The 26,981-nt window shown below is 43.3% G+C and overlaps 1 protein-coding gene, 1 long non-coding RNA gene and 1 other non-coding gene across 9 annotated transcripts in view; all 3 read left to right on the top strand.

The window, feature by feature from the left end:
• The window catches only part of LOC125697235 (uncharacterized), a 46,280-nt gene extending 40,755 nt beyond the window's left edge, over window positions 1-5,525 (top strand). For 6 of the 7 annotated variants that reach the window (XR_007378734.1, XR_007378738.1, XR_007378735.1 and 3 more), the window contains 2 exons: window positions 968-1,252; window positions 1,880-5,525. This is a non-coding gene — a long non-coding RNA (uncharacterized LOC125697235). The remainder of the gene's footprint in view (window positions 1-967; window positions 1,253-1,879) is intronic. The other variant, XR_007378739.1, reaches the window with a different exon arrangement.
• A 3,239-nt stretch (window positions 5,526-8,764) lies between these two features.
• COPS8 (COP9 signalosome subunit 8) lies at window positions 8,765-18,575 on the top strand. The gene is made up of 8 exons (XM_048954150.1): window positions 8,765-8,952; window positions 11,220-11,290; window positions 12,319-12,367; window positions 13,428-13,560; window positions 14,477-14,584; window positions 14,999-15,061; window positions 16,193-16,234; window positions 17,124-18,575. The coding sequence occupies exons 1-8, from the start codon at window positions 8,806-8,808 to the stop codon at window positions 17,201-17,203; spliced, it is 693 nt and encodes a 230-aa protein (XP_048810107.1). The 5' UTR covers window positions 8,765-8,805; the 3' UTR covers window positions 17,204-18,575.
• TRNAP-AGG (transfer RNA proline (anticodon AGG)) lies at window positions 11,907-11,978 on the top strand. The gene has a single exon. It is a non-coding gene; the product is annotated as a tRNA-Pro (tRNA).
• Window positions 18,576-26,981: the final 8,406 nt, after the last annotated feature.

The raw sequence follows: 26,981 nt of genomic DNA, 5'->3' as shown, positions 1-26,981 counted from the left end.
CACAGACATCCAAAGGCCAGTAAAGCTCACAAGTTCAGTCCACATTCGACTTGCAGCTGGTTCCGCTTGGACTGAGGGTAGGACTTCAAAAATCCAGCTCTGGAAATGTGTTTAATCAGGACAAATCTTAATTAGAGCCGTCTGGAAGGCTTTTTTTTTTTTTCCCTACAATTCTCTTCTCATGCAAAACAGAGCTTCAGTCAGTGTGGAGGATTATGAGGAATTCTGGAAACAGGGTGGATGCTGTTGTCAAAAATGCCTTCTTCAAACAAATGCTCCTTTGGGGACTTTGAAGTGGTTGAGCTATTTATTCATTTGACTGTCAATGAAGCACTTTCACAGAAAGCTGCTCTAGAAATGGAACCTTTCCAGGCGTGGTGGGGTGATGGATTGCTGTTCTGTATGGAAATCAGTTAAAATTTTTCAGCCTTCTATTCAAACGGGAGACTTGTTTCACTGGCACAGCAGTTGATCAATCCACCATCGTGCTTTAAACTCAACAACCTCCAGTAACCTAATAAAGATATATTTTAAATATATATGACCGGTTATATGTAATTTAACAAATACATTCCTCCTGTGCCTTCGCCTTACGTTACACAGAGGGCATTTTAACAGTTTGAGTGATGTTGCTTTTATGATGCACAAAGTCATTTTACTGAACAGCATGACAGAAGTTTGCTCAGGCAGGAATTTCATTAACTTCAGGGTCCTTGTTGCACTTAGTGGCATTGCTCTTGGCATGCAAGAGTAATGGGTTCCAGGGCCTGAAATCTCCATTATTTTCCATCCAGTTTATTTAAAAACCATTGGGTGGATTACAAAAAGCTGCTAAACAGTGATTATTTGTCGCTCTGCTCAGAAGTTTGGCACTGCAGGGTTCCCTGAGAATGCTTTGGGGTGCTGCAGAAGGAAATGCTGTAGAACAGTTCCTAATCATCACGTTCTTTATTTTTTGCTCTCGTAGGTTGAAACGTGGCTGCGCCTCTCCCCCTTCTGTACTTTCAGTAGATGGAAACTGAGCTCTAAATTGCCTTGGGCACTTGGAGTTGTGTCTTCATGGACAAAGCAAGGAGGCTGGCTGCAGTGACGTGCGGCTTGTAAAAGCTCCCTGCTGTAGCAATGGCACTTTCATGCACATGGAGCAACCCAAGGCAGCCAACACACACCTATTTGTGCAGCAAGCATTAAAAAACAGACCCACCTTGGCCAGATCTGCTCCCAGGCCACGGCCATCTCAGCGTGTTTATGGGTGAGTGATGAATGGTGCCTTGTCGTGGCCATGTAGCCAGAGCCCACAGCCTGGCTCTGCTTTGCTTGCCAGCCTTTTTATGGGTCCCTGATCCACAGTTAGTGTAAATTAGACAAGACTCCAAAATAAATAGCCTCCTTCTGTGCTCGTGAGCAGGTCGTGCACGCGGGGAATGCCACATACTGTAAATAAATGGCTAATAAAAGCGCAGTGTTCTGACAGAATAAATAGCTTTGTGGCTTAAATTAAATAGCTGCACCAGCAGCCAGAGAACTGTGGAGCTGCTGGGTCCATACCAAAATACCTTCCTGAGGAGGGCTCCAGCAGGGTCCCATCCTGAACAGCGCTGCTGCTGTGTGCCCCCCAGCTCACATCCCAGCCCTCTGAGTGGGACAGATCATGGAATCATAGAATGGCCTGGGTTGCAAAGGACCACAGTGATCATCTAGTTTGGCAAATGGGCCAAGGTTTGACAGGCGTGATAGTGCCAAGCTAGTATGTACCAGTGTGGTAAAACTGACTAACTAGGCTAATATGGAGAAAAAAAATCACAGTCAGACTGGCGTTCAAAGAAGGTGGAAATGATTTGGTAATAATTTGCTAATGTTACGCTTTCTTTTCATTCAGCTTTCACTTGTGGGCTGTTTGGGATCATTAAATAAATGTCACAGGAACTCTGGAGGTGGTAAGTAATCAGAGCAGCCGGGAGAGCTGAAACAACTGCAAGGGCAAGAAAAATATTTTGCAAAGGAAACTTCACTGAACTCTTCCACAGAAGACAAAGGAGGTGAAAAGGAGCAACTTTCTGTTTCATTTTGAATGGATATTTTTCCGCTCTCATTGCTTTCCGGAAGACAAAAAAAAATGTCAGCAGAGATGCTTTCATCAGAAGGTAATTCTGCTTGAGATGTCTGGCAGATGAAGCGAGGCTTTCATTGCTCTGCTCTCCCCTCTGGGGCTGGGATGGGTCACCTTTTCCAACATGAGTGCCAGGATGGAGCTTGCTGGTTTTCCAAGGACGTTGGCATTGGGGTGCCCTTGAGGCCCAGCCTTTTCTGCTGGGGTTGTGCAATGCTTTGTTCTGGCTCACAGGCAGAACTAAAAGCAGAACTTAGGGATCTCATTTATTGTCAGTCTGGAACCCGTTTGAGGAAAGGGCAATGTTATGAGTTGCACTCTTGCTGCTGTTGTTGTCATAAACTCACACGTTTATGGAGTGTGCATGGCTCTGGGAATTGTTTTAATGCTGAATGCTGTTGTTCCAGTCTTTTAACCAACTTCCCTTTATTGATTACTAGGCTCCTTTTAGATTTGAAGTCCCAGCCCATGCTAGAAGCCCATCTCCCCACACCACTGCCCCATTAGTGATATCAAACCAGTCACTTCCAGCAGAGCACAGACCCCACGTCAGCACTCCCCAAATCCTGCAGACCCATCCTCCCATCAGGCCAATCAAGATATGATTAAGAAGACACAAAACCCACAGTGAGAGGAGTAAACCAGTGTGGACAATAGCAATGCTAATTGCCTGGCAAGCCTGTACTCAGCACTTCAAGGATCTTTTCCAGCTGGCTATGTCCAGCCTTATCCTTCCCAACAAGGAGGCAAATTTGCAACGTGATTATGGTGGCTGCATCTCTCTACCCCATGCCAGCTTGCTGCAAGCTGCTCCTGTTGGATGTCCCACAGTACCAGTGGATTCATGTGTGTCTAGTAATGGGAAGCCCACCCTTACATAGACCTATATGTAACCTTACTCCCTTTTTGCCTCGTGCACCTCTTCTGACAATGCTTAGTCCCTATATGAATGCTGTGGGAGCATCCTTGTTGTATCTGTGGCTCCTGGTGCCCAAACCCCATCGCAGAGCGTTACTATCCAACCTATGCACGCCTGTCTGCTCTTTGGTACTGCCTTCTCCATTTGCTCTCCTCTGTCTTTTCTTTTCTTAGAAAGCTTCATTTTATGTGAAATCACCAAGTCACAAAATATCTGTAGGAATGTATGAAGCTTGTCATAAAACCCAAACCTCTCTAATGAAAAACTTCTGCTAGGAGAAGCAAACTCTGTTTCATGTTGAGAGGTCCCAGGCGCACTATTTGGCAAAAAGACTGCAGGAAGAGGCTCTGCAGGACTCTTGCTTTTACCTGCTGTTTCCTGGGGAGCCAGGAAGATGTCCTGCGTGGGATGGAAGGGGAGTGCTGGGGACATCCTCTCATCCTGGCAGAGGAAGTGATGGATGCAGAGGTAGGACAAGACTTCTCCGTCACAGAGACTTGGATGAAAAGCCTACCCTGTGAAATATTTATTATGTGGCATGTCTGGTGGAGGTAGATTTCTGTCACTGAGCTTTTTTCCTCTTGCTTTGTATCCATCTCACTTCCTTTTCAGACCCGCCTTGTTCCAGCATTTATGGAAAGTATGTGGCAAAAGACCAGAAGAGCTAATTTTTCCTGTTCTTGTTTCACAAAGTGCTTCCCCCGCAGTCCTGCCTACAAAGACTCAGAGAAATTCAGGATGGAAAGGACCTGTTGGTTTGCTTTCTGTGCTCCTGCCAAGGTGAAAGCTTCCCATGCAGTGCAGTCTTCAGTGCATCAGCTCTTCCAGGTTTAAATGATGCAGGTGTCTTGTTGAGATGAAACTTTTCCTGTGCTGTGACAGCATAGATAATGGTTGAGATGTCTTTGTATTACATGTGGATCTCAAAGTGGCCCAGTTGGAAGGCAAGGTCAGCACCAGTCCTGTTTGGACTTCTGGTCTGGTGTAGTTCAGGTTTGAGCTTTCCCCTTACCTGCTCCTGTGCTTGCACCCCTGGTTGTAATGACCTGAGAGTGTCCCCTTGCTACGTGCATATACCAAACCCAGCAAGGAGGTTTAAAACCACAACGGTTAACCACTTCTAAACACAAGATAAAAGCCTCTGTGTTTGCTGGCCAGAGGGTCTGCTTCCAGACTGAGCACAGTGTGTCCTGCACACTGAGCACTGTGTTCCAGACTGAACACAGCTGCATTAGCAAGGTGGAGATGCACCTGCATGCAGCACAAGGCATTTGCTGACTGTGGTTGGAATCCTGCTTCGTTGGCTTCTCATCTGCTGAGCTTTTCAAGTGAATATGGTGCAAATGCTCAGAAAGGGGAAATGCTGGCAATGAAAACAGACAGCAAGCTGCAGCGGGATGTCAGCATTGCACTCGTGCTACTTCAACACCCACAAGTCCCCAGGGCTAGATACAGTGATGTCCGCAGCTTCTGGGAGTCATAGTGCCACTTCTGGCTGGTGGATCCTGCCAACAAGATGCAGCTCTGAGCTGATCCTCAGAATCCAAAGAGCAAATGAGCACCACGTTTCCATTTGCGGGCCCACATAGGCAGGTCTGAAGGGATGCTCTGGAGGGTCCCCACTCCATGAGTAAATCCTCAGCCACATATGTGGGGCCACATCTGGATGTGAACCAGCTGTTGGCAGCCTGAGCCACAACACACAAAGAGGCCATTGCAGCACAGGCTTTGGGTCACAGAGAGGAAAGCCCAGGAGCTGGTCACAAGCGTTGGGGCCGTGAAATCTGATTCTGTTGGATGTTATGGGCAAGGAACCTTGAACATCATGGACAGGTGGCCGGGGCTTGGGAAGGGGCTGTAACAAGGCATCGTGGACACAAGATCCTCTTTGTTAGGATGCTGCTGTAGGAGAAGTGACTGCGTGAGAGGTTTTGGCACAGCTGCCTGAACTCCTTACCTCCCGCAGATGAAAGCCTGCCTTTCTAATCGTGTCTTTTATTACGCTCTCCAAAATGCTCTCCTGCCATCCCACTGGGTTCGTAGGGGGAACAGGTGTTTTTAACAGGAGATTAATGGTTTTAAAAGCGTGCCCTGGGAGGCATGGCAATGCATCACGCTCCTGTTGGGATGTGGGATGCTGAACCCGGCAGGGAGGTTCATAGCAGAGCATCTCCCTTGCTGGTACAGGATGCTTGTCCCACCTCACACAGATGATGATGTGGGGTTGCTTTAGGCAGAGCCTGAGCTGTTTAGAGGCTGGCCAAGCACAAGCCAGGTTGTCAACAGAGGCACTGAGGAGCTCCCCGAGCTCCAAGTGCCAGCAGCACCCCTGGGGTGCCCCATGCATCCCATCTTGCTGATAAGGGTAGGAGAGGCACTGCTGGGGGGCTCCTGCACAGGGATCGTTTGCAGGAGTCGAGTGCCCCACTCCATCACTCAAACACTTTGTGCCGGGCAAGGAATCCCCCTGCATCCCCCCAGATTTCCCCTTTTGCACTGGAGATCCTCCTGTCTCTCCCCTCAAACCCCCTCTGCTGGACCAGGGATTTCCTCTTTTCCTTTCCTCAAAACCTGGGGTATTTCTAAGCAAGTGAGTTGAGTGGTGGATGGTGGAGAGAAGAGATGTTATGCTGTTCAAAGATACCGAATGTCTTCACCGTAGAGGACTGAAGTATGTAGAGAGCAAGAATTGCTGGCTCAGGAGCCAGGGTTATTTGGAAGGGGACAGAAACTTGGCTGAGGATCCCGTGGAACAAAGCAAAAACAGGAAAATGCATAGACATGCCTCGAGAGTCATAAAAACAAAGTTTAGGTTAAGTACACACAGGGTCTCCTTTTCCCTTTGCAGGTTAAGAAAGGGCAGCCTGTGCCTGCAGAGCTGCTGGCAGAAGCAATCACTCCACTTTTTCCTCGTCCATACTTGAGAATAGTGGGAAGAATAGGGTGGGATCTCCTTTTTGTCCCCCCACTGCTGCCCAGCATCTCTGGTTTAGGCACGTTCCTTTGATTATGATGCCATGCCTGCACACTGCTGTAAACACCTGTCTACAAAGCGCCATGTGATGCAAAGCAGCACCTTAAATTCACAGTGCCCTGTGAAAATGAAACAACGTTGGGTTTAATGATTGGGAAAAAGAATTTCTTAGCAGTGTTCCCAGTCTTGGGGATATTCTTGGATGCTCTGCCCCAATGCCAGAGCAGCGGACTCAGCATCTTTGTGTCAGGGCATTCCCAAAGCAGACCTGAGCTGTTTGGGTTGGCTGCAATATTACAAGAGGGTAAAGTGGTTGCAGGCTGTAAGCACTCGGAAAAGGGCTGGGTGTAGGAAATGGCCTCCTCCGGGCACATCAGCCACTCACTGCTTCCTCTCCGCCCCGCACAGCTCATAAAAACAAGGTGTTTGTCCTCTTTGATGGCAGCGGGTAGCATCAAGCAGGCTTTGATGTCATGGAAGGAAATAATGTATTTAGGCACAGCCCTCATTCGGGTCAGACACAGCTAATATAAATCAGGGTACTGAGGAGATGGGGAAGGGTGTGGAGAAGTTCAACTTGACCCTTTACCATCATTTTCTTTAACTTTCACATTAAATCAACTTCCCTATTGTTCCGTATCGCTGTGCTACATCTTATTTTTCCCATCACCATTCTTTTGTTCCCCTGAAAAGCTTTTGAACAAGATGAGAAAGGGAAACCTTTAGTCATCAGCATTGCAGTGCGTGCCTTCAGATCCCAGACAGCACACGAAAGCAGCAGGGGAAAAACAGAGCTGCCACAACACCCCCAGCAATCGCTCTTGGAAATGGCCTGAGCCTCCTTTGAAAACAACCTATAGCTCCTTTGGATGCTCAGTACTGCAGAACTCGAACCCATTTCCACCCCTGCATTAAGATTCATAGTGGGTGTAAATGAGTTTCTGAGATTTTCGTGCCGTCGTTGCCATAAGGAGCTGAATAAAAATCACATTAAATATACTTTATACTTCTGCAACAGCTGGCAGCCAAGTCTTAAAGTGCTTTCCAATCCCACGGGCCAAGAGCAGAACCACGATCCTTTCAAGCCAAAGAGATTTCCCATTAATTTAACCTGTCCAGATTTGCCAGGGGCCAGATTTTTAGTGCTTGAATCAAAGAGAAGCTCCCCAAAAAAGCAGATGAGTCTGTGACTACCATTGGGCTGACCCATCTCGGTCACTGTCTGGAGATACGAGTTGGTGCCCACCAGGCCATCAGTTGACATGGGAGGGGACACCAGCCTGTGGGAGCTGGGATTTATAGATGGATCCTGCTGGAGCTGAGATGGAGATGAGATTGGGGTGTGTGTGCTCTCCAGAGGCAATGCATGTGAGGAGTGGCTGAGGGTTGTTCAGCCCAGACAAGAAGAGGTGATGTGAGAAATGTAAAAGATGCAAAAAAAATCACATTCCCCTCTTGCACGTTTCCTTCCCAGAAATGCTATCACATCCTTGTGCAGCTATTGAAAAGCTGGAGCGGAGAGAGAAGCAGCATTGCAGGTCTGCAACAGGGCAGGTTTGGGCTGGATTTGTATTTTTCCATGAAATATTTCACTTCCAGAGGCTGTTCTTCACTGGGTGGAAGCTGTCCCAGCATGGCTGCAGGGTATGGGAGAGGTGGTAAAGAGGAGGGTGAAAAGCAGAGAGAAAGAGGGCGGAAATAAAACAAGAAATGGAGAAGAAAGGGGCATTTCTAGCTATACTGCTTGCACGGAATCTGTGGTTCTGGTGGTTTTGGGAAGCTCAGCTAACAGCACTGAAAAGCAACACCTTCTCCCTTGTCCCAGAAGCTTAATGAAAGACTGTAAAAAATAATGTATGTATTTATTATATATATTTATATAAAGGTGCCTGGCTGCCCCAAAACAGAACGAGATTCTGGCATGCTGTGGACAGCTGGGCACTTGGAGGTGGTCAGGAGATGAACTGAACAGCAAAAGCACCTTCCTGCCTCCCCAGGTTTTATGCATTTCCCTTGCAGCTGGTGCCCTCTCGCGGAAAGCTCTCACCACTCAATTTTGTCTGTTTTTCCTAATGCAAGAGCATCGTCCGGCAGCATACAGGAGCCGCGGCATTGCCCAAGCCCAGCACGGCCAGTGGGACCCAGGGTGACCTTTTGTGGGCACACAGCTAAATCTGCATTGGCATCTATCTGAACAAAGCTGCTCTACTTCACGTTTATCCTGGTGGATTGTTATGGTGTTACCTCTCTTGCAAGTATGCATCTGTATATCATCAATAGGATACACTTAGAGGATATATAGGGAGAGACACCCCATTTTTGCCACTTTTGAATGGATATACTCTGGATATACGTATCCTACATCTTGTTTATACATATATATATATGTGTATCTCCTATATGTGTGCAGATATGGAGAAAGTATATAGAGAGATGCATATGAAGATACGTATGGAGATGGAGGAGGTAAATAGATACACCTGAAGATAGGTATTGAGATACGCACGTGAATACTATATCCTACACACAGATCTATGGGCTGTAGCATGCTATACATTCCACTTGTAATTCCTCTTACACATCACCCCATAGGCAATGCGTGAGAATGGAACCCGGCCACTCATCTGCACCCAGACGCAGGGAAATAAGAGGAAAAGGCCAACCCTCCCCCAGCCCCGAATCAGCACCGCGCTGCCCTCGCCCCGCCCCCGAGCTTTTTTCCCCGCCCCCCCCAAGTCCTCCAGAGCATAGGAGAGTTAGAGAGAGAGGGGCGGCTTGCGCTCTCGAGGGCGGAAGTGCGCCATGTCTGAGACGGAAGTGACGCCGAGGCGCGGCCGCCGCCTGAGGGGAGGCAGTTGTGGCCGCGGGAGGATGCCGGTGGCGGTGATGGCGGAGGGCGGTTTCGGCTTCAGGAAGCTGCTGGAGCAGTGCGAGACTCAGGAGCTGGAGGTGCGGGGGGCCGCTGCGGGGCTGGGGTTCGAGCTGCCCGCGTGTGGTGGCGGAAAGCGCCTCGGAACTGGCGGGGAAAAGCGAGGGAGGTCCGGTTGTGTGCGTGTGCCGTGTGATTGAGGAAGGGGAGGTGTTGGAAGGAGACGGGCGGCGAGCTGGGCTGGGAGAGCTGCATGTGGGTTTGTGAGGCTTCGGATAGCGGGTCTGCGTTGGGAACTTCCTGTGTGCTGTTCTAAGTTTGGGTGTGTGAAGAATCCCCGAATCTGATTGTGTGCAGCGCTGGCCTATCATTAAGGCCGACATGGATCAGCATTCATCGCTCGGTGCTCATGAGCTTAGATCAACAAAAGGAGTTCCCCACACACAAATCGTCATAACCCCAATAAACGTGAACAGTTTCCACCTTCTTGCCCCTTCTCCAATGGCTGTGTTGCAGCAACCCAAATATCTCATAGTACTGTTAATAAACGTAATACCAAAATCCTGTGGTAAATGCAGATGCTGCTATGGTGATGCTAATACCCATTCTTTGGTGATATCCACAAAGCTCTCAGGAGGCGTCTTGTGAAGTTTGTGGCACTTTTCTAAACATGAAGCTTGTGCATCCTACTGTAGTGATTTGAAAGAAAAAACAAATCTGATTTTTTTCCCCCCTTTTGCATACTCTTTAGTGATTCTGAGTTTAGATTCTGTTATCTTAACAACTGAAAAGAGAGAGTTGATGTAGTCAGTGTTTGTGCTTGTGGAACTTAATGTTTTTCAGCTTGCTGTTGATGAGCAGCAGAGTTTTAAAGGGGAAAGAATAATCCTTAAATGGAAAGAGGCACGGCTAATAGTTCTGCGATGCTGAGCCTCACTTGGAAACAAAAAAACAATCTTCAGTTTCAATTTCTTGTTTCTCTGCTGAGCCCAGGTGCATCCTTATGCTTCTGCCATGGTGCTGCAGCTTCTTAGTATGCCCCTAATTCAGTGGAGGAGCATTATGAAGTTGTGGAGGAGCTGCTGTGCTGGAAATAGGGGCAGTCCTCAGGTGATGAGTGCACATGTATAGTGAAGAAGTGTACCCTTGTACTACGTGGAAGAGTTGTGTGTTTTAGTTGGAAGCTGTATAGCTGAGCAGATCCTCGAAGGAGCACCTGGACAGCACTTACAGTGCAGGTGTTAATTAAGGAAGCGTGAGGAGAGGGATAGTTAGGGTAATGAAGTGGTGCTGCTCCTCAGACAGTGTGTTAAGTTGCTTTACTAAATGGATTCCCACTGGGAAATGTCAATTCATTTACAGCTTATTTCTATATATGCCATTATCTTTTCATTTGAATTTAATAGCCTTCAGAGCAGTGGTTGTTGTCTGGCCTGGGCAGCTGGTTTGAGCCTGCTTTGACCTGTGGGCTGCCTTCTGGGTGTCAGGAATGGAGCCCAGGAGGTTTGGGGCTTTGCTTCTGCATCCCGGAGTTTGGCATCCCTTCCTTGCTTCCCTGCTGCAACACCTGCAGAGACTGTTGTATCTGTAGGTGGGTAACAATCCCTGGGAATGGTGTCAGAATAGCTGGAGATGGTGCCTCCTTCATGACTCAGTTGATCATCTCCTTTTGGCTTTGGTCAACCTGTGAGTTGCAGGTGTAAGTAAATGAAATGGCTGTGTAATTGGCTTTCTCGGAGTCCTTTCTGCCTTGCCCTTTTCCAATAAGCTTTTTAGCTATTTGTCAATCTTTACTTATCAATCTTTTTAATGACGGTAGACGTTCAAGGTTTTATGAATTCATTACAGTTCTTTTCTCACTCATATCGTTTATGAGGTCTGCTGAAGTGTGGTTAGTGTCAGAGCTTGGCTGGGATTTTTAAGAGGCTCAAATGAGCAAAGAAACTTTCTGGTGTGGTGTTCCCTGAATGGAGCTGAAGCTGAGCTCAAGATAGATGACGAGGAGATGACATTATTGACTAGAAGAGGTGGTTCTGAGAAAGCACGAAGTTGGTTGCTGCTTCTGTGAGCTAGAGCTAGGATGTTGGGGTATTGAAGTATGTGATTTTTCTTATGGCAAAAAAAAAAGTAAGCATTATAAGTGAAACTTCTGGCATATGCAAGTTATTTGTCATAAAGGTACAGCTGTATTAATAGTGTTGTGATAACTTCTGTTGTAAACGAAGCATATAAACCTCCAATGACTTGTCTGCAGCCATTGCCTGATACAAAAGACTCCCTTCAAATGCTCTGTTTTACTCAGCTGCTTTTAAAATACGTAACCCAGTGATTTGCACTTGTTCTTTAGGCTCCTGGAGGAATCGCAACACCTCTTGTTTATGGCCAACTTCTAGCTTTATACCTGTTGTATAATGACATGTAAGTGGCTCTTATTAATCTTTAACCTCAGATATCGGATTTGTTACTATTAGCCTGACCCAGATTGATATGGAGTTACTAGATTAACAGTCAGTCTGTGATAACAATATGAAACAATGTGAAGTAAATGCTGTCATCTTAAAATAAACAATTAAGATTAAAAAAAGAACATCCAAACAACAACCAAATTAAAACTTTCCACCTTTACTCAGGAGGAGTTCTATGTTGGCATTTCCCTGCTCTCCCTGATCACAGGGAAACAAGTTGAGTTTTGAAAGTTGCTTCTGGATCTGGCTCCTTTGGAAAGTATTGAATGTTTCAATGTTTTGACTTGCAGCTTTTTAAGGCTGCATTTGTTTTCAGTAAGACTGGAAGCTGCTGCTTGTGTCTGAAGTCATGCTGTGATAACTTAAAGCTTTCTGTATTAAATTGTGAGGAGTGTTAATAGTTTGAACAAGCTGAATCTGTATCTCGATCCCCCTGAATAAAACCACAGTCCTTTAAATGTAGCCTGGTGGAATATTAAAAGTAACAATTTGACTCTTTCCACTCCAAAGCTTATTGAAGTGGTGTTCATTAGGCACAGTACATGACACTGCTATACTTGCAGCCTGTCGGCTCGTTGGTCTAGGGGTATGATTCTCGCTTAGGGTGCGAGAGGTCCCGGGTTCAAATCCCGGACGAGCCCTTCTTTTCCAGGTTGGAACTAGATGATCTTGAAAGGCCCCTTGCAATCTAAGCTGTTCTATGATTCTCCCAGGGTGAATTCCATCCTGTCCCGAGGTTGCGGAGTAGGTTAATTCAAATGAATTTTGATCTGGTATTATAAAACCATGCCATTAACAGAACTTGTACTATTAACAAATAATATTAGTGTTTCATTTTTAGCTCGTGCTCTTAAGCTTTTGTTTTACAATATATCAGTACATTAGTATGTGTATGTATTTATAAGTACATATAAATACACATAGACTGGTGGGGGGAGGTGTTCAGGAAAAGCACTGAGAAGTCTTTTAAACTTTCTTTAGGAACAATGCACGGTACCTTTGGAAAAGAATCCCTCCTGCTATCAAATCTGTAAGTACTTCATAAAATTCCAGGTGATACTAAAGCAATTTCATGTTAGCTTGAAAACAATGACTTTTTTTTCCTCTGTGATGTTTCTGTTTAAGTGGCCTCGGGCTTGGTTCTGTGCCATGAACAAACGACCAGCAGGTGGCATGCTAGTCTTCCAAAGATCTTCAAGTTGCTAATCTGACTATTGCTTCTTGTCCTTCTCAAGTAATCTCATGACATAGAGTTCTCTAAACCTAGAGTTTTTATTAGAAAGCCTCACAACAAAGAGTAGTCAGCTGGAGGAAAGCAGTGATTCTGGTCTAAAGATCTGATTCTGGGCAGTTGTACTCTATAAGAAGATGCAGAATAACTTATGCAGTGAATTATAACTTGATGTTAGTTGTACCATCAAATTTAACTCTCTGAAGACACTTCATTTTGCACTTCCTTTGGATCCAAGATGCATTTTGAGGCTTTAGCTACATAAATCAAAGATACTACTCTATTACCCACACCGGTGTTTGGTTATTCTTCTGGTAGATTGCTGTTCATTCTGAACCTGTTGACCAATGTGCAACACAGTAGGAGCAGCCCTCAAAACCATCAGTGGGAAAGCAGTTGTAGTGAGCATGGTACCATTTTAAATGTGATCCACATTCAAGACTTTCAAGCTAAGTTGTTTTCACGATGCAAACAACATCTGCATTCTGTAAAGCCTACATTAAAGAAGGAAGCATCTCTTTGAGGAGAAAATAAGCTGTGCTTGTCCTCTGGCAACTCCAGTCGGCAGTCTGAATACAAACTATCCTCTGTGGTTTTAGCTGCTTTGCCAGCCTGAATTGATACAGCTGCTGTGAGCAGACTTTGCTCGTGTGGGTGGTAATCTTTGGCAGAAGGGTGGGTCAGGAATTAGCAGCAATGGTAGTTATTAAAACAAGAATTCCCAGTGCTCTTCTCTTCATCAGTACGTGTATTGATATCTGCTTGCGGTGGGGAAGGGAAGATGGTAGGAATGAGTTTGTACAGAACCCTCATTGTAGAGGATAGGCAGCTCTGGATTAACTGTTTTTTGTCACAACAGGCAAATGCTGAGCTTGGTGCAGTTTGGTCGGTAGGACAAAGAATCTGGCAAAGAGACTTCCCAGGAATCTATACAACAATCAGTGCACATCAGTGGTCTGAGACTGTTCAACCCATCATGGAAGCACTCAGAGGTACAAACTGAGCTCCTGCTAGCACATAACCTGATGTTATCTGTGGATGCTTTTGGCAAGTGACTATTTGGAGTTGCTATAATCCAATCTGGTCAAGAAAGGTGCCAAGATTTTGTTTTACTTAGAGGATTTTAGGTATTAAGTATAAGAGAGAAGCTCACTACAGAAAGCTTTTGATTATAACTGCATGTTGTTGTATGCTCTTCTTGGAATTTCAAATGCAGTTTGTTTGATTCTGTGATAGCACAGTGGACTGTTAGATACACATCTTGGTCAAACTCATTTAACCAAGAGTGTTGGCAGTTTGGTTTGGCATTTCAGAACCTTGTGATGCTTATAAAAGTTTCTTTTAAAGGTGGCTTTAAACAAAAGCATGTATAGTCTGTGTAATATTAACGTGCACATAACCAGACTTGCTACTAGAGGGCACTGCAGACTGCTAAGAAACTTCTGAAATATTTTGCAATGAGCAGCTTTCTGTGGTTTTAGGCACGACTGCTTTGCAGATGCTTTGCTATCAAAGCAGACCTGCTGGGGGGAAAGAAGGCATGAATAGTTGTGACTAATTGCTATTTTTTAATGATTTTTCAAAAATGATTCTATGGTTTTGAACAATTTGAGGCAAGTTTATTTCTAGTGGTGAATACCATCCAAAGCTGACTTTCCCAAACTGCAGTTTGCCCGCGAATGGTCGTGCCCAAACTGCATTTGGAGATGAGATGCTATCCCTGAGGGATTTTCTCATGGCATAAGCAAGCTGTTGTCTCTATCTGGGACACTTGAGACTTGAATAAATTGTTGGGAAGGAGAACTTGGAGGTTTTAGTGGTTATCCAAATGGGTTTTGTGCTGTTTGAATTGAAAGCATGATGTCAGATTTCCTAGCTGTGGAGTTTACAGCATTTTTCTCTTTCTAGATGCAACTAGGAGGCGAGCTTTTGGACTGGTTTCTCAGGCATATACCTCAATAGTCGCAGATGATTTCGCAGCCTTTGTTGGGCTCCCTGTAGAAGAAGCTGTGAAAGGTACCCTGTATCAGTTCCTTGAGATTTCTGCACGTGGTCAGAGCTGTAGGTGGTGGTAAATAGCAACATGCATACAAACTCAGAAATTATCATAAAGAAAATTGGTGAGGCAGTAATAGTGGTAAATTGCTTAGCAAATAGGAGTTTGGGATAAATGCTTTACCACTGTTATTTTCCTCTTCTGTGTGTGGCAGTGTTTAAGCAATTCACCAGTGAACAAAAAGGTGAGAAGGCTCACGTGCTGTTATTTTAAGAGCTTGTTTGCTGAACTAAATGTCTGAATGCCCATAAGAAATGTCCTGGGTTTGTAGCAGGGCACTGAGGTGCTGTTATAGTGATCTTAGGGTGCATCTGTTTTGTTTGTGGCAGTTGTAGAAGGTTTGTTCTTACAAATACAAAAACATGTCTTTCCAGGTGTATTAGAACAGGGCTGGCAAGCAGACTTCTCCACCCGTATGGTAATGCCTAAAAAGCCAGGTAGGTGGAGCTGTTATTTCACTAGACATTGAATTTCTCATTTTCTAATAATTGGATGCTAGTTTGTAATTAAAATTTTGCATGATATTCTTTTACATATTTTGTGTGGACTTCTGCAGCTGTGAAACATGGCATGTTTATCAAGTGTAGGAAGTACAAATTAGTGAGTTTAGTTTAAGGTTACAAGCAGTCTGGGTTAAACTAAATCCTCCAATTAACATTTTTAAACAAAAGCAGACAGGATATGCTACAGTTTCTCCTTCTCCTCCTCTGCTGTTGGCTCTGACTCGGTGGAACATAAGTTGGATGACCTCAAATGACATGTGTTAATTTAATAAAGATGAGCAAAAAATATACCATTTTCGAACCTGGGAACTTTTTGTTGGGAGAAGCTGAACTTCAGGCAGAGATTTAGTAGATCTTTGTTCTGAGGACCTGAGGTTGTTGGTATAATTTCCTTTGCTTTTCAACTCTCGTGCTGTTAATAACAGGATTGGCATTTGTGCAAAAATACTTTTTCCCTAAGGTTGTATCTAAGGCTGTTTTGTATCTGAAAGAATGATGAACATCATGCTGTGAAGGCAGAGATGTCTTCTATTGAGCTGTATGGTACAGCTCTGGAAATAAGAGTCAAATTGGCAGGTAGCTAATATCTATGAAGCTAAGGAGGAGGGAAGAATCTTCTGTATGTGCAGAATTCTTAGGTGTTCAGAGCCCAGAACATCTTATTAAACTTGTGTCAGGCAAGGTGCTGGAACTGTCTTCTCTGGGGAAGCACAACCAGCCCAAGTCCTGAGCTTTTTTTTTTTATATACCTTTGACCAGTTCCTTTTTCCTTGAGTTGCTTGTGAAATAAGCTGCTTTAAGAGCTGCTTACACCTGCTACTTCTTCCAAAAATGGGTTGCAGAAACAACTGCTGGGGCAAAAAGAGGCAGTCGTCTGTTTTGAAGCTGCGTGTGTTGTTTGCTGGATGTTGAGTATTGTGCATTTTAACTCTGAAGTGAAACCTTGGCCTGAATAAGCCTAATTTTAATTATTTTAATTACCTTTTTAAATGCAGTTTTAGCTTGGTGTTTATGGATTGCTTAAAATCAGTGCAGCGGGCTAACTTCTGTTGTATTTTTCTATAGGTGTACTGGAAGCTTCCTTTAACAGATTTATTCCTTCATCAGGTATTTCCTGTTTGTGTACAGTTTACTTGCATGATTAATATAAAGAGTTTCATCAGCACCACAAAATATGACTTGAATCCTAGAGCATTACGTCCATCCCTTACAAATGAATATAATTGGGCTACTTACATGTTTGTCTTCTCGTCCTATTGTGTATCAAGCTACATTTTAAGCAGTGCCCAAAATGTTTGCTGGGAGTGTCGAAATTAGAGATTTAATTTCAAGCCAATTTGAAGGGCTATTCTCGCTTCTCAAAATCATCCTTTTGCTTGCCAGTCTTGTCTTAATATGCATTTGTAGACCTAAGCAATGTGTTCCTTTTAGCTCCATCTTGAATTTTGCCTGTTAACTTTTAAGAAGGAAAATTACATTGCATTTTCTTATCTTTCAGTTTTTCAGTTGTTTTTAACCCCTTGACTTACCTTAGTGGGTATTAACCACTTGTCTTCCAATCTATCCTTACTCTGCTAAGCTAGCATTTATACAGGTACATACACTGCCTTTTTCCACAACCTGGGCAGTGGTTGTCATATAACCCAGTAGATTTATTATGGTCAGAATGACAACTTGAAAGGAGCTGCTGAAGAGCTCCAGGAGTCAAGTGGAGATACTGTCAATCCTCATATTCATGGATTCCAGTATATGCAACACATTTTCTGGAAGCATGCTGAAAACTGGCACTTGTTACCTTTGCTGTTAGTAACTCTTGGACAACTTGATGTTGCAGATGACAGAAAAGTAATCTGTCAGCTAAAGCTGTGTAGTTAAGAGAGCAAACTTAGGTATGTGCACTGTCAGTGTCTCATGTTTAAGCTTTCCTTGCTGCTGTGATGGATGGTTGATTTCCTTTCTTAGTTTCATTAATGCAATGTTTGTTTTATTTTTCTAGAACCTGCTCCAGTTCCACCAATTCCAAATGAGCAGCAGCTGGCCAGATTGACTGACTATGTGGCTTTCCTTGAAAATTGATGAACCTGCTTCTTTAGCGCGATTTGGGAATCCTGTGTACTGACAGTTCTAGAAATCTAAGACCTATTTTGAATTTGTTCAATGTTGCAGCATCCCCTTTCAAACGTGTAAAGTATACAGTGTATGTTATCCTAGTTTGTTTTGCCAAAGCCAAGCTAGCAATTGAAACAATCCTTTAACTTGTTTAGTAGGTACACAGCAGTATTACACAGTAGGTTTTTTATTTTTACTGACTTGTAGCCAAGAGATGCAGAACCTTTTTTCAGGTGTATCAAAAGTGAAGAAAACATTGAGTAATGAGACAGGTTAGTGGTATTAGGGGGTTGGTGTTACGTGGTTACATCCTTCTGTGGTGAGCACTGCAGTGCTTAGTGCAGGTCAGGAGATGTTCATCTAAAGTGCTAAGTGACAGACTGCTCTACCTGCATCTGTAGAGAATGTTTTGATGAAACAGTAACAAAGCAACTTACAGTAACTTTTTTGGATGTCTTTGACAATTTTCTTATGGTTGGTCTATTTTTTTTCCGTGTTGGTCTCAGTAGTTTGAGTCTTTCTTGTTTTGATTGAGATTTCACATTGGGCGTATTTTTATGGCAGAATGATTGGAGCCTTTTAAGGAAAGGCAAAGGTTTGCTTTGAGGAATAAATGTTTTATTTCTGAAGGCTTTATTTTGCAGTACACATAGGACACTAGGTATTTTGCTTGGAAACCATATACCTTCTCAAAGCCTGTCATGGTGTGGTTCTTTCCAGTACAGAGAACCTGGATCTGCTACGAACAGCTCTCACCTGCCTTTAAGCTTACTTTTCTGAATTACTTCTGCAGTTATGGAAAGGACTTTAAAAAAAAAATCAGCTACCTAAATCAGATCAGTTTCCCTGAGTGGAGAGGCCAGTCAGGAGAAGGAGAACTTTGTGCTGCAATGTCAGTTTGAGGAATAAATTTCCTATACCAGAGCACTGCTTAAGATGAGAGTGGATTTTAGAAACAAAAAGATGAGTTGCATTCCCAGGCTTTTTACTGTTCTTATGATGGTAAAGACTGTGGAAAATAGTGGTGCTTGGAAGGGCAGTGCATGCCATCACTCACTTCTAATCCCCCTTTTTCAACATCATGTTTAGTGGTCTGTTGATGTCAGGTGTGCTCTGTTAGGATTGTTTTTCCAGTGTGCACTACCTACTGTACATTCTCTTGTTGGGGGGATGTGTTAGCAGGGAGGAATTCTAAACTGTGCACTGCTGCTTTGAGAGCTCCCTTTATATGTAAACATTTAGTCAAAATGATTATTTATTTGAAACTAACCTAGGACCTGGATTGCTAAATATGATGCAAACTTATCTTCAGTGATATTAAAGAACATGTTTACACTGACCTTGTGTACCTCGTGTTTAATTTTCTTCTGAGTGCAGTTCTGGTTTGGCTTGTTTTTTGTGGTGGATGCTGGTAATCTGTGTCTTAAATGTAGCAGTTGGATTTTTGTGCTCTGTCCAGTTTTATCAAGCTCATCATTTTGAGTGTCTGGTCTGCTGCAGAACTAAAGGTGACTTTGTTTTTGGTGTGCAATTAACCCATTTCATGCCTGGAAGTCTATGCTTCTAGCCATGCTGCTCTGTTTCATCATCTTTGCCATCTAAGCTACTCCAGAGCTTTCATCTTCGTTGCCCTTATTGGTGCTTACTGCCACAATGGCAGGCTGTTTTGTTTGTTTCCACTCCTTTTTAAGATTGCCTTTGTTCCAACATCTCTCGAGCACTGCTCCATTCTCAAAACAATAGCGACAGTTATTTCAGTATGTTTGTGCATCAATGCATGTTCATGGTTTTTTCTCCTCTACTAAGTGCAAGACATGAATGGGTAACAAATGCACGGTGAGCAAGAACTTAAAATTCAGCATTTTAAGGTATTATATCTGCAAACAGAATTCTTGGTTAACTTTTATAATGTTTACGTTCTTGCCTTGCTAGTGTAAATAACCTCAAATATAACAGGTCTGTCACTTACATGGGAATATATTTCTATGTTATACTGTGTAGTTTTGGAAAAAATGCATGTGAATTAGATTGCTTAATCCACATCTATTGGTTCTTCCTGGGGGGAAGGAAAAGGTACATACAAAGCTGCCTGCGGAACACAATTCCATATTTCCTCAATACTTTTCTCCTTTTTTTCCCTTTGGTTTTTCCTTGAGTGCAAATGCCATGTGATTCTCTTGGATGGATACTAATTAGCTCTGTGTTGGTATTCAGGTTTAAGTGAGCAAGTGAGGAGTAGACTGAATTCTAGCATCTCTAGTTCTGTGATGGAATCTTAAATGTTGGTGAGGTAGGGATGTTTAGATCCAAATGAAATGCTGGACTTTGTACCGTTTGCCTTGCACAGACTAAGTACTGAATTGGTGAGGCACTTGAACAGGTTGCATAGAGAGCTGGTGGATGCCCAGTCCTGGGAGACTTTCAAGGCAAGGCTGGATCAGGCTCTGGACAACCTGGTTTAGCTCTGCATGTCCTTCTTCATTGCAGGGGAGTTGGACCAGGTGACTTCTAATGTCCCTTCCAACTCTTAGGGATTCTATGATTCTAATTGATGTTTTAGAGTAAAACTGGAATAAGTCTTAATTTACTCTAGTGACACAACTAAAAACAAATGCCTTTGGAGAATATTGTTGATAACTGTCATGAGAGCTTTAAGGAACTTGCTTGGCATGCATTTAGCTAATGAAGTCAAACTTAAGTGCTCTTAAAAGCAGTGATCAACTGATTCACAATACCCCTAAGAAGGGAATTTATAGCCAGTGCCAAGTGTATCTTAGTCTTCTGTGAAGACCAGTGCTGTCAGGCATGGTTTGTTTTCTGAGCTTAACTACACCACAGACCCTCAGAGTGGGGAAGAGGACCAGCTCAGAGTGCTATGAAATGATGGAGTGTAGTTTTAAGTATTGGATCGGGAAATTTGGATTTACAGCAGATAAGTAATGAAACTGACAGTTGGGTTGAGTGGCTGAAGGCAAGTGGAGGTTTTGCATATTAGCAGAGGGTCCCTAGGTAGAAAGATGAGCAGTGTTAATATCCTAGGTTAATTAATTCTCACTGGACCAGGGGTGGTTGTGGATTCTCCTTCTCTGGAGATACTCAAGACCCGCCTGGATGCCTACCTGTGCAGCCTGCTTTGCAGAGAGGTTGGACTTGATCTCTAGAGGTCCCTTCCTACTCCTGCAATTCTGTGATTCTGTTATCTTAATCTTATTAGGCAGTTTCTGAATGCTGTGAGGAAGCTGTCCTTAAAGCTATTGTTAACGTAGCAAGCTTCAGCTAGGAGCTTGGAGCTCTTTTTATGTAAAGGCAGCAGGTAGCCTTGGTACAGGAACTACTTTAGGCTTGCTCTAGTCCATATTCTTTAGTTTGTGAGTGTATCTACATGTCTGAAAGGTTTTGTGGAAACGTTTTGAAGGTGTAATTAAAAAAAAATGACATGCCACTGAAAAAGTGGAAATTGCGCATCTTTGCTTAAAAAAAGAGTTCCTTTCTGTTCTTGGCTTGGGCCCATCTTGTTCTAAAGTACTCCAGCCTCAAAGGGGTCAATAATAAATCTTGCTGAATGGAGTCAGTCCATCAGATGTGCTCTACGTTAAAAGATTTCAGTTCACACTTTCACTGCTTTGGCAAACGTAGCTTTGTGCTTCTTTGTCCAGAACTCTGCCCTGTTAAACAGCTTGTGTAAATAATCTCCTACAGATCTCCTGTCACTTGACTACTTACCTGGGCTACTTGAAGCCTGTGCTTGCATATTGACAGTGAAGAGGCAACATGGTCTCGTTTCATTTTAAAATGAAAGCAACTAATGCAGGTTTTGGAGTTCTTCCAAAGACTTTTTTGTCTGCAGAGCTGGAAAGTCTGGAGTGGGAGGACCTTTGGATGAAACTGTTGGGAATTCAGTTGGGAGCAGAGATTTTTGAAGGGTTTGGAAAACAAGAAAATTCCATTTCAACTTTGTTTTCCATTTTCATCTGCATCCCACATGTAACTGCAATTTTTTTTGTTGTTGCATTAGCCTCTCTTATGTAGGTCAGTGATCCCTTTCCATTTTCTGTGTTGAATGGAACTGTTATGTCTTTAACTCAAAGATTAGCACTGTTTGGAAAGAAATTCTGTTTGGTTGCAGAGTGTGCCTCCCTGCTGAAGGTCCTCAGGGAACTCTTCCTGGTCTGGAAGAACAAAGCTTAGTAGATATTTCAGGATGTGAGAGCTGTTCATTACTCAATTTAGTGCGTTTTCCTTTCATTTTCCTGTAGAAAAATGGCTTACTTGGTGTTGCATGGGAACAGCACTGATGTTGCTTTATTATCTGCAGCAGAATCAAAGCACGCTATCCTTAGCTGATGTTCTTCCATGTTTTTATGATCTGGATAGGTTTTGAACTGCAGGTTTTCCTTTGTTGCTTCTCTGTGCTGTGTGGGCAGTGATTTACTATTGGCCAGTCCAGTTTCTGAGCACTGGGGAAGTTCCTTTTATGGGCAGAAAGGGCATCAGCTCAGCATGGTGCAAACTATCCTCAGGTGGTATGAGAAGTGATTGTGGTTTGGGCTTGTTTGTAATAGCTGGCAGGTCCCCTGTGCTTTGGAGGTCTCTAGCTGCTTTTCTTCCACCTTAAATACTTCCCAGAACTTCTCAAATGAATACTGGAGGTTACTCAAGGTAGTTGTAAGCCTTCTGCCTGAGCAGAGTGCTAATGGTGTTGTCATTAGGTCTATCCCAGCCACCTGCTCAATGTGCAATAAAACCTAATTGGAGAAAGTAGGAGAAAACTGGAAAAAGATTGTGGGCGGTTGGTTTATTCTGCCTATGTCCTTCCCTGCTGGAGCTGGCTGGGCTGTCATCCAAGTGGCATGCTGGTGTTTCCTTCCATACCCAGGAGGAACTATCTGGGCTGGCTGGCTTGGCCCTTCCATTTCCATAGCCGCAAACAATTCAGAGCATCTGCTGTAGAGCCGGTATTTCTGGATTGACAGAAGCAGTCCTGAAGCCTTTACATGGTGTTGGTATTATCAAACAGAATGTAGTTGTTCTTTAAAAGTATTTATTTCATATAATAGTGAAAAGAAAGGCTCGGGATTTTACTCTGGGCTTAGCCTTGTGGAGACTAGAGCTTGAAAGATATTGTGCAGCTCCACAGTGAAGCTTTCTTTTTCAGATCTGTTCCCATTTAGTCATTCTTGGAACTTTTATGTAATTTAGTAAATGAGCGACTAGCTTCTTTGGTCTATTTATGAAAGTTAAAATAGAAGCCTAAGTTTGTTTATTACAACTCAAATGCTCGTGTCAGGAGTGGTGGAAACCAAAAGGAAATGGTTATTCTACTCAGAAATCTCAGAGTGCATAAATGCTGAGGTAATGGTCTACTGTACTTTGACAACAGGTATCTCAAATCTGAGAAACAGTGCACTGGGTGCTCATTACAGACCTTGTGGGTTTTATGTATTTTTGGAGCTGATATATTGGAAAATAATGCAGGTTATTATCCATCTGGCTGCTTTAACAATCCAATGCACTGGGTTTTGTAGCGCCAGCTTGGGTTGTTGTAGACACTGCTTCAAAACAGTAAAACTTGCCTTTGTCAAGTGTCAAGCAGATGTTAGAAAAAGAAGAGAGATGGCTTTGCAGTCGGCAGCCAGTAGATAATAACAAGTGAAAAGCAAATGGCTTTCAGGTCTGTGATGGGAAACAAGCTTAAAAATATTTTCGTTTCTAGCTTGGATAACTTTCTACTTTATTACTATACTTGTGTTGAGCAATAGAAAGTAATGTGCTTTCCTGGTTTCCTACTTTTTAAAGTTGGTTATTAATGCTTTCACAGCAAAGAGCTCCAGGTGGATTGCTAGGGCTGTGTGCCACATCTCAGTGTAAATAACATGACAGAACTTGTGTGTTAGAAATGGGATGCATACAATTGATTTTGAAATTTTGCAGGACGTGTGGATATCTTTCTCTTGTACTCTTACTCAGCTTGAGAATGTGTTCAAAACTGCCAAGAAAGGGCTTCTACAAGTAGGATCCCAGTTTTTGTTCTATATGAGCCTTCTGTTTTGTTGAGATAGAACGAACAGTGCTGAATCACAACTAGTATATTACTTTTTGTATTACAACAGCTCATCCAAACTGAGATTGATGTAAAAGTATGTGATGAGAATCCTGAGTTAAGAGGACGTGTAAATCACTGACTGCACACAGAACAGGGCTTGACCTCTGATTCACAGGTAGGGCGCATTGCCTTGTAGATGTTTTTAATCTGACAGATGTTTGAGATGTATATGAAGCCTGTTTTATTGCTTTGTCTTTGTTTTTGGACCTGAACTTGCTTGAGGAAAAGCACACATGCTCTGACAGTCCGTTACTTCTGAGCTTCGTGAACTCAGGAAAGGATGATGGCACACACTGTGCTTTCCTGCACTGACTGGGATCTCTTTCTAGACTTTGAGTGTATGAATAAACCTGTGGGACTTCTAACTAACTGTACATAGTAGAAGTCTCATTGTGTAACACATTCCGACCAAACACAGGGAACTGTGCAAGTATTTTTCTGCTGTTACAACTTATGCATATTGCATTTTCAGCCTGTCAGTGCAGTGCAGCTGATGCAAGGTCAGTGGAGTATTCAGCTTCCATTGCTCTTGCAAGAGCTAATGCTGGTACCCCTGGAAATAGCCAATACCAGATTTAATTCTGAAACAACACATAGGCACGCTTTGCTTAAACTCTTTGAGTGAGACTGCTGATGAAAATGCAGAAAAGAAGCTGTTGGAGAGAATGTGTAGGAGTTATATCTGAGGCTTATAAAACCATTAAGGTCATGGATAAGCCGAATACAACACTTCCAAAAGTTTGCTGAACCTCTAATTCTAGAGGAGGGGAAGACTTGGACACTTCTTTTGAAGTAGATGAAGCACACTTAGGTACAGCTTTGGGAATTTGTTACTGCAGGTGGATCCAGAGGCAGGCAGCGTATATCTGTGTACTCAAAAGATTACAGGTATTCAAGTTGGTAAATAGGAAACACACAGATGTGCTTACTAACAGCCCAATTCTGTTGCTTGCTGGAGAGGTCCTTGGGGGATACTGGTGTAAGTGTGTGCTTACATTCTGACAAGTCCAAGAACTTTCTTGTTTTCTAGCAGGTTATTTATTAGATTACTTGCTAGATTTTACATTGGGAAAAAAAAAAAAGCATCTAGTCATAAGTTCAGGCAGTCAGTGGATGAAAAGCTTCCTTTAGTACAAAGGATGTGAATCGTTGATTTGTGTGGTGTATTGTAACGTTTTGTTTGCCTCCCACAGCCCTTCCATGTTCGTGGCCCTTTGACATCTGGTTAAGTTCAAGATTAGTAAATGCTCCCATGAGATCCTGAACTTCAAATTCTACTTTCATGTTAAAAATGTTGGCTGGTTTCAAGACAAATCTCTAATTAAAAGGGACTATTAAACTTTGATTAACTATTATAGGCCCATGCTGAGGTACTTAGTGCAGATTTCTAAGCCAGACTCGTTAATGCAGGCTGTGATGTGTAACTTCAAGTAAAATCAGAAGGTGAGAACTTTTCATATGCTACTTTGGATATTTAGAGAGGAAAACTTAGGTCAGTAGGAATTCCTCGGATACTGTCCAAAGGTTTGGAGTTAATGTTGGGAAAATGCTCTGTGACCACAGGAAAGTCCCTTCACCTTTTGACTCACTGGTTCTTGAGTAGTTTTCAGGGGCAGTCGGAGAGAGTGGGAAGAACTTGGATATTCCAAAAAGTTCTCACCACCCCCCCCCTCTCCTCCCCACCTTTGCTGCTCAAATAACTCAACCAAACCATGTGTTGTGTGTCCAGTTGTTAGTTGGCTTTGCAATAGCTGATTCCCATAGTACAGCCTTTTGAAATGCTAATCACCTGGGGGTTTTATCTGGGCTCATTCTTTCCTGCTTTTGGCTGCCTGCCCAGGTCTCAGCTGTTCTAAGGGTTTAAGGGAACACAGCTGAGTTGTTAACTGATCATGTGGAGACCTGTTGGGATGTTGGAGGTGAACCCACCTTTGGAAATAGAAAAGAGAAGAAAAACTTTTTTTTTTTTAAAGCATGAAAGTTAGCTTGAAGACTGCAGTAAGAATGACCTGAGGGCTGGATAGATGTGGCTCAGCTGACACCAGTTTCCAAGCTAGCTGATGGTCTTGAATAGGATGAAGTGGGAAAGTGGCTTTTGAGTGCTTTTAGAACATCAAGGAAAACTTGTTTTTCATGTAAGAATGAAATCTGCCTCTAGGCATGTTTTGGAAAAGCTTCTAAAGACCACCAACAGTACTAGAACTGAATGGAAGTTTGAGGACTGTGAGACTTGCAGAATAAATCCTGGACGGCTGTTAACATGAGGAAAAACCTGTAAGGCAAGTTTATGTATTTTTCAGTTGTTTGGATACAACCTTGCTACAGAGAGAGATGCATTAAAGTTCCATGCTTACTTCATGGTTAGTTATACCCAAAGTTAATCACAGTGACTTCTAACTGCCTTCAGACACATACATCTTTACTGTAGTATCTCCAACTAGTACCTTGACCCAAGCTTGTAGTTGAAAAGATGCTATGAACTCAGCAAACTAGCAGAGAAAAAGAGGCTGACACTGAAGACAGCTTGCTACTGTGAGCACCCAAGTGTTTTGGATGAAGTCTCTGGTCTTGTTTTCTCAATGCCTGGAAGTGAGAGGCCTGGACTGATAGTTCTATTGAAGGCGACAGTCGTGGCTTTGCACAGCTTTGGTTGTGTGGTGGAAAAAAATCTAGGGCTTTCACCTTTAGCAGTGTCAGTTTTCAGCTGGGGAAGAAGAGGGGGAGAGCTGGCTTTTATTGGCCATTATTGTGAAATGCCTGCTTCACTTTGGGATGCTTTTGTAACATTTAAGAGAACTTTGATCCCTTGAGATTATTTTTCTTAGTAGAATTTGTTTAGAAAAAGCACTGCCTGTAAGCCAAACACTACCAAGTTTTTACCTGAAATAATGCAAAGCCAGTAACTTTTTCCATCTTCAAGACTTGTCCAAGTACCATAATTCAACTGAGACTTTGAAAACTCAGCAGGCTTCACATTGTGAATCTGAAAGATGGATGATCTTCAGTATTTGTTGCAAAAGGCTACAGTTCAAGCTCTTAGTTGAGAAATAAGAACTGGTGAGGTCGCACTTCATGGCATCCTTTCAAGTTGGCCTGTTGAAGCGTCAGAGGCAAAGCATGAGGAAAGGGGAAAAAATGAGCATGCTTGTGGTAGCCTGTGAAGCCGTATGGTTTATAAAGGATCTGCAGGCAAGTAACAGGTGATTTTACTGACAGCTTTCTGAGGACACTCTTGAGGCTTCATAGTGGCTTTTTTTTGTTGTTAGGTGGTGAGAGCATGCTACTTCTTCCTCTCATAAGGGGGTACCTATGGAGCACTTGATCACTTGCTGTGATGGATCGCTCCCATATGGTCTTGGATGAAGCAAATGCGTGTTGAATTGTGTGTTAACTGCTCTAATGTATCTTTTTGCAACATGCTACCCCGTGCATAGGAGGTTTTTTACTCCTTTGGTTTGTGTGTGATGGCAGACAAATGCCAGCCAAGTGCTGTAAATAATGTCAGTGAGTCTGCTGCCCTTTCAAGGGAGCTTTATGCTTTTTATGGATTAACGTCATCTATAGGCAGCATTTCCTTGAATTTGCAGAGTACTTATGTAGAAATATGAGTAAGGATGGATTATTTCAAGTTCTGATGATCAT

Source organism: Lagopus muta, chromosome 8 (assembly GCF_023343835.1).
Source record: "Lagopus muta isolate bLagMut1 chromosome 8, bLagMut1 primary, whole genome shotgun sequence".
Lineage (NCBI taxonomy): Eukaryota > Metazoa > Chordata > Aves > Galliformes > Phasianidae > Lagopus > Lagopus muta.
The sequence above is the reverse complement of the archived record's forward strand: the minus strand, read 5'-3'. Positions and strand labels throughout refer to the sequence as shown.